Source organism: Amblyraja radiata, chromosome 43 (genome assembly GCF_010909765.2).
Source record: "Amblyraja radiata isolate CabotCenter1 chromosome 43, sAmbRad1.1.pri, whole genome shotgun sequence".
NCBI lineage: Eukaryota > Metazoa > Chordata > Chondrichthyes > Rajiformes > Rajidae > Amblyraja > Amblyraja radiata.
Window position 1 is genome coordinate 3,528,069 of NC_045998.1, and position 7,489 is coordinate 3,535,557.

The window sequence follows — 7,489 nt, forward strand, 5'->3', positions numbered from 1 at the left end:
TATAATATAACCATATAACAATTACAGCACGGAAACAGGCCATCTCGACCCTACTAGTCCTTGCCGAACACGTATTCTCCCCTAGTCCCATATACCTGCGCTCAGACCATAACCCTCCATTCCTTTCCCATCCATATAACTATCCAATTTATTTTTAAATGATAAAAACGAACCTGCCTCCACCACCTTCACTGGAAGCTCATTCCACACAGCCACCACTCTCTGAGTAAAGAAGTTCCCCCTCATGTTACTCCTAAACTTCTGTCCCTTAATTCTCAAGTCATGTCCCCTTGTTTGAAGCTTCCCTACTCTCAGTGGGAAAAGCTTATGCACGTCAACTCTGTCTATCCCTCTCATCATTTTAAAGACCTCTATCAAGTCCCACCTTAACCTTCTGCGCTCCAAAGAATAAAGCCCTAACTTGTTCAACCTTTCTCTGTAACTTAGTTGCTGAAACCCAGGCAACATTCTAGTAAATCTCTGTACTCTCTCTATTTTGTTGACACCCTTCCTATAATTAGGCGACCAAAATTGTACACCACACTTCAGAATTGGCCTCACCAATGCCTTGTACAATTTTAACATTACATCCCAACTTCTATACTCAATGCTCTGATTTATAAAGGCCAGCACACCAAAAGCTTTCTTTACCACCCTATCTACATGAGATTCCACTTTCAGGGAACTGTGCACAGTTATTCCCAGATCCCTCTGTTCACCTGCATTCTTCAATTCCCTACCATTTACCATGTACGTCCTATTTTGATTTGTCCTGCCAAGATGTAGCACCTCACACTTATCAGCATTATGACAAATGCATTTCGTTGTCTCTGTACTGTACACTGACAATGACAATTAAAATTGAATCTGAATTAAACTCCATCTGCCATCTTTCAACCCACTCTTCCAACTGGCATAAATCTCTCTGTAGACTTTGAAAATCCACTTCATTATCCACAACCCCACCTATCTTAGTATCATCTGCATACTTACTAATCCAATTTACCACACCATCATCCAGATCATTGATGTACATGACAAACAACAGTGGACCCAACACAGATCCCTGTGGCACCCCACTAGTCACTGGCCTCCAACCTGACAAACATCCATCCACCATTACTCTCTGGCATCTCCCATTCAGCCACTGTTGAATCCATCTTGCTACTCCACCATTAATACCCAACCATTGAACCTTCTTAACCAACCTTCCGTGAGGAACCTTGTCAAAGGCCTTACTGAAGTCCATATATACAACATCCACTGCTTTACCCTCATCAATTTCCCGAGTAACCTCTTCAAAAAATTCAAGAAGATTAGTCAAACATGACCTTCCAGGCACAAATCCATGTTGACTGTTCCTAATCAGACCCTGTTTATCCAGATGCTTATATATATTATCTCTAAGTATCCTTTCCATTAATTTGCCCACCACTGACGTCAAACTAACAGGTCTATAATTGCTAGGTTTACACTTAGACCCCTTTTTAAACAATGGAACAACATGCGCAGTACGCCAATTCTCCGGTACTATTCCCGTTTCTAATAACATTTGAAATATTTCTGTCATAGCCCCTGCTATTTCTGCACCAACTTCCCTCAATGTCCTAGGGAATATCCTGTCCGGACCTGGAGACTTATCCACTTTTATAATTCTCAAAAGTGTCAGTACTTCCTCTTCTTTGAATCTCATAGTTTCCATAGCTACTCTACTTGTTTCCTTTAGCTCACATAATTCAATATCCTTCTCCTTGGTGAATACCGAAGAAAAGAAATTGTTCAATATCTCCCCCATCTCTTTTGGCTCTGCAGATAGCTGTCCACTCTGACTCTCTAATGGACCAATTTTATCCCTCGTTATCCTTTTGCTATTAATATAGCGGTAGAAACCCTTCGGATTTACTTTTACCTTACTTGCCAAAGCAACCTCATATCTTCTTTTAGCTTTTCTAATTTATTTCTTAAGATTCTTTTTACATTCTTTATACTCCTCAGGCACCTCATTTACTCCATGCTGCCTATAATTATTGTAGATATCCCTCTTTTTCTGAACCAAGTGTCCAATTTCCCTTGAAAACCATGGCTCTTTACAATTTTTACGATTTCCTTTCAACCGAACAGGGACATAAAGATTCTGTACTCTTAAAATTTCACCTTTAAATGTACTCCATTTCTCTTCCACATCTTTCCCATAAAACAAACTGTCCCAATTTACTCCTTTTAAATCCTTTCGCATCTCCTCAAAGTTAGCCTTTCTCCAATCAAAAATCTCAACCCTAGGTCCAGTTTTGTCCCTCTCCATAATTATATTGAAACTAATGGTATTGTGATCACTGGACCCGAACTGTTCCCCAACGCATACCTCTGCCACCTGACCCATCTCATTTCCTAACAGGAGGTCCAGTACCGCCCCTTCTCTGGTAGGTACTTCTATGTATTGTTGCAAAAAACTATCCTGCACACATTTTACAAACTCCAACCCATCCAGCCCATTTACAGAATGTGTTTCCCAGTCTATGTGTGGAAAATTGAAATCTCCCACAATCACTACCTTGTGCTTACTACTAATATCTGCAATCTCCTTACATATTTGCTCTTCCAATTCTCGCTCCCCATTTGGCGGTCTATAATACACCCCTATAAGTGTTGCTACCCCTTTCCCATTTCTCAGTTCCACCCAAATAGCCTCCCTAGACGAGCCCTCTAATCTATCCTGCCAAAGCACTGCTGTAATATCTTCCCTGATAAGCAATGCAACACCTCCACCTCTTGCCCCTCCAATTCTATCACACCTGAAGCAACGAAATCCTGGAATATTTAGTTTCCAATCACAGCCCTCCTGCAACCATGTTTCACTGATCGCCACAACATCATACTTCCAGGTGTCAATCCAGGCTCTAATTTCATCCACTTTTCTTACAATGCTCCTAGCATTAAAATATACACATTTAAGAAACCCACCCTCTCTTATTCTCTGATTATTTTCTTTTTCTTCTCTCTCCCCTACATTTTGGGTCAGAGTGCTACCATTCTCTTCCCCCTGCTTCACACACTGACTGCTAGCTTTCCCAATTTGAGTCCCTCCCCCCAACCATACTAGTTTAAAGTATCCCCAGTAGCCTTTGCAAATCTCCCCGCCAGGATATTGGTCCCCCTTGAGTTCAAGTGCAACCCGTCCTTTCTGTACAGGTCGCACCTTCCCCAAAAGAGGTCCCAATGATCCAGAAACTTGAATCCATACCCACTGCACCAGTCCCTCATCCACGCATTTATCCTCCACCTCGCTCCATTCCTACTCTCACTGTCGCGTGGCACAGGCAGTAATCCTGAGATTGTTACCTTTCCAGTCCTTCTCCTTAACTCTCTACCTAACTCCCTAAATTCTTCTTTCAGGACCTCTTCTCTTTTTTTACCTTATGTCGTTGGTACCTATATGTACCACAACCTCAGGCTCCTCTCCCTCCCATTTCAGGATTTCTTGGACACGTTCAGACACATCCCTGACCCTGGCACCAGGGAGGCAAACTACCATCCGGGACTCCTGTCTGCGTCCACAGAATCGCCTATCCGACCCCCTGACTATAGAGTCCCCTATTACAATTGCCCTCCCCTTCTTTTCCTTACCCTTCTGAGCAACCGGACTGGTCTTTGTGCCAGAGGCCCGGCTGCTGTCGTTGCCCCCAGGTAGGCTGTCTCCCCCACCCTTACTCAAACATGAGTACTTATTTTCAAGGTGTACAGCCACCGGGGTACTCACCAGTCCCTGCCTCTGCCCATTGCCCTTCCTAACTGTGACCCAGTTTTCTGTCTCCCGTGGTCTTGGAGTGACCACCTCCCTGTAACTCCTTTCTATGACCTCCTCGCTCTCCCTGAGCAGACAGAGGTCATCGAGTTGCTGCTCCAGGTTCCTAACGCGGTCCCTTAGGAGCCCCATCTCGACGAACCTGGCGCAGATGTGGACGTCTGGAGAGCACTCAGACTCCATGACCTCCCACATCTGACATCCAGAACAGTAAACTGCCCTGGCCCTCATTCTCCCCCTTTATCCGAATACAATAAAGCCTTACAATTACAATACAAATACAATACAAGCCAATCAGCTGCTTCCTCTGATCCTCGTCCACCAATCAGAGGCTTCCACCAGAATCCTTCTCTGGAAGTGAGATGGAACGTTACAGATTTGGGTTCCTCACAGCTCCAGGTAAGTCCTCCTCTCACCAACGGCTCCCCGGGCCTCTGTAGAAGCAAACCCGGCGCTGTATTTATACTTACAGCTGCAGGTAAGTCCTCCTCTCACCAACGGCTCCCCGGGCCTCTGTAGAAGCAAACCCCGCGCTGTATTTATACTTACAGCTGCAGGTAAGTCCTCCTCTCACCAACGGCTCCCCGGGCCTCTGTAGAAGCAAACCCCGCGCTGTATTTATACTTACAGCTGCAGGTAAGTCCTCCTCTCACCAACGGCTCCCCGGGCCTCTGTAGAAGCAAACCCCGCGCTGTATTTATACTTACAGCTGCAGGTAAGTCCTCCTCTCACCAACGGCTCCCCGGGCCTCCCCGGATATGGGGGGAAAGCTGCCGGACGAGGTAGTTGAGGCTGGGACTATCCCAATGTTTAAGAAACAGTTAAACAGGTACATGGATAGGACAAGTTTGGAGGGATATGGACCAAATGCAGGCAGGTGGGACTAGTGTCGCTGGTACATGTTGGTCGGTGTTGTCATGTTGGGTCGAAGGGCCTGTTTCCACACTGCATCACTCTGTGACTCTAACACCAAGTGCTGCTGTAACTCGGCGGATCAGACAGCATCTGTGGAGAACATGGATAGGTGACGTTTCGGGTTGGGACCCTTCTTCAGACTGACACCATGTTAACAGTTGAGGGGGTGATCGGCAGATGAGTAGAGTATTGCATACAGTTCTGGTCACTCCATTACAGGACTGATGTGGAGACTTTGGGGAAGGTGCAGAGATGGTTTAAAAACAAGAAACTGTAGATACTGGTTTACAAAAAGGAGACAAAATGCTAGAGTAACTCAGCGGGACAGGCAGCATCTCTAGAGAGAAGGAATGGGTGATGTTTCGAGACGAGACTGAAGAAGGGTGTGTCAGCAGGCCGGAGGGCTGGGCAAAGAACTTGCCACAGAGCGGGCAGGTGAAGGGGCGCTGGCCGGTGTGGACTCGCCGGTGCTCCAGCAGATGGTCAACGCGGGTGAAGCCACAGGCTGGACATGCGGGTGAAACGCTTGCCACACTCAGTGCACACAAAGGGTCTCCAGTGTATATCAGCTGGTGCTCCCGCAGCCCCGTTGCTCTCTTGAAATGCTCGCCGCAGTGGGAGCAGCCGCTCGCCGGTGTGGGCCAGCATGTTGGAGCAACTCACCCCCTCCCCAATCTTCCCCACTCCCACCCCACCCCACTCGACCCCCACCCTTCCCACTTCCCCCCTTACCCACTTCCCCTCTCGTCAAGCACGCGTTAGTAATGTTCTGTTTGCTAACTTGTTCCCCTCCTTTAGGAGCCTTTGTTGTGGACGGAGAGACATGGACGTGAGCGGCCATTGAGGGTGCGGGCCCCCAACCCCCCCATCTGCTCGGTGTGCGGTCTGAGCTTCGAGGGGCTGAGCTTCGGTGGAGTACCACATGGCGGGGCACAACAAGGAGAAGCAATATGAGTGTGACATGTGTAGCAAGGCCTGGCGGCACCCAAGCAAGCTGGAGATCCACCGGCGGGTGCACATGGGAGAACGCCCATTTGCTCGGAGTGCGGCAAGTACTTTGCCAGCTACGACAACCTGCTGCGGCACAACCGTGTGCACTCCAGTGAGAGGCCCTTCACCTGCTCTGACTGTGGCAAGAGCTTCAAAAGATTGCAGTTCCTGAAGGCCCATTGGCGGGTGCACACGGGCGAGAAGCCCTATGGCTGCTCCACCTGCGGTAAGAGCTTTACCCGGTTGTCGGGGCTACGGCAGCACCGGCGGTTGTACAGCAGTGAGCGGCCCTTCACCAGCTCTGACTGCGGCAAAGGCTTCAAGTCGTCCACGAAACTGAAGGTGCACAGGCGCCTGCACACCGGCGAGCGGCCCTTCACCTGCAGTGACTGCGGCAAGGGCTTCACCCAGCCCGGCAGTCTGCTGGTGCACCAACGCATCCACACCGGCGAGCGCCCCTACACCTGCGCCCAGTGCGGCAAGGGCTTCACCCAGTCCAGCATCCTGCTGCAGCACCAGCGTACCCACACCGGCGAGCGCCCCTACACCTGTGCCCAGTGTGGCAAGGGCTTCACCAACTCTGGCAGCCTGCTGAGGCACCAGGGCACCCACACCGGCGAGCGCCCCTACACCTGTGCCCAGTGCGGCAAGGGCTTCACCAGATCCAGCAACCTGCTGGTGCACCAACGTACCCACACCGGGGAGCTCCCCTGCACCTGTGCCCAATGCGGCAAGGGCTTCACCAGATCCAGCAACCTGCTGGTGCACCAACGTACCCACACCGACGAGCGTCCCTACACCTCTGCCCAGTGCGGCAAGGGCTTCACCCAGTCCAGCAGCCTGCTGGTGCACCAGCGTACCCACACCGGAGAGCGCCCCTACACCTGTGTCCAGTGCGGCAAGGACTTCACCAGCTCCACCAAGCTGCTGTCCCACCAGCGGGTGCACGCCGGCGACCGTCCTCTCCCCAGCCCGGTGTGTGGAGAGCGCTTTGCCATGGCCTCCCATGCCCTGTCTCAGCAGCACGTGCACACCAGTGGCCAGCCCTACGACTGCCCATACTGTGGTGATTCGTTTGACAGCTCGCGGGGGTTGCGGGAGAACCAGCGGGTACACACCAGAGAGAGACCCTTTGTGTGCGCTGAGTGTGGCAAGGGTTTCACCCGCATGTCCGTCCTATGGCAGCACCGACGTACCCACAGTGGTGAGTGTCCCTTCCCCTGCCCGTCCTGTGGTAAGGGCTTCACCCGCCTTGACCACCTGCTGGAGCACCGGCGAGTCCACACCAGCCAGCTCCCCTTCACATGCCCGCTCTGGCAAGGCCTTTGCCCGCTCCTCCAGCCTGCCGGCATACCGCCACGTGGATAGGCAAACACAAAATGCTGGAAGGTATGGGTACCGTTTCTGGTCGAGACCCTCCTCAGTCTCGACCCGAAATGTCACCCAGTCCTTCTCTCCAGAGATGCTGCCTGTCCCACTGAGTTATTCCAGCATTTTGTGTCCTTTTTTGTAAACCAGCATCTGCAGTTCCTTGTATTTAAACCATTCTGGTTAACCATCTCTGCACCTTCCCCAAAGCCTCCACATCAGTCCTGTAATGGAGTGACCAGAACTGTATGCAATACTCCAAATGCTACCTGACCAATGTCCCTTAAAGCTGCACATATACATTCCTCTCTCCTTATCTCACATCCTTTTATCTCCTTATTTTCCCTCGCTCTGTCACTTACTCCACTCATGTGTCAATCACCTCCTCACCTGTCAACATAGTGTTAGTCTGAA

At 50.1% G+C, this 7,489-nt stretch overlaps 1 protein-coding gene across 1 annotated transcript; it reads left to right on the forward strand.

The window, feature by feature from the left end:
- Positions 1–5,540: 5,540 nt before the first annotated feature.
- Positions 5,541–6,604, forward strand: LOC116968005 (zinc finger protein 239-like; the record flags this gene model as incomplete). The annotated part of the gene is made up of 2 exons (XM_033014639.1): positions 5,541–5,546; positions 5,687–6,604. Coding segments are annotated over exons 1-2 (924 nt in total), but the record flags the coding sequence as incomplete, so codon positions are not given.
- Positions 6,605–7,489: the final 885 nt, after the last annotated feature.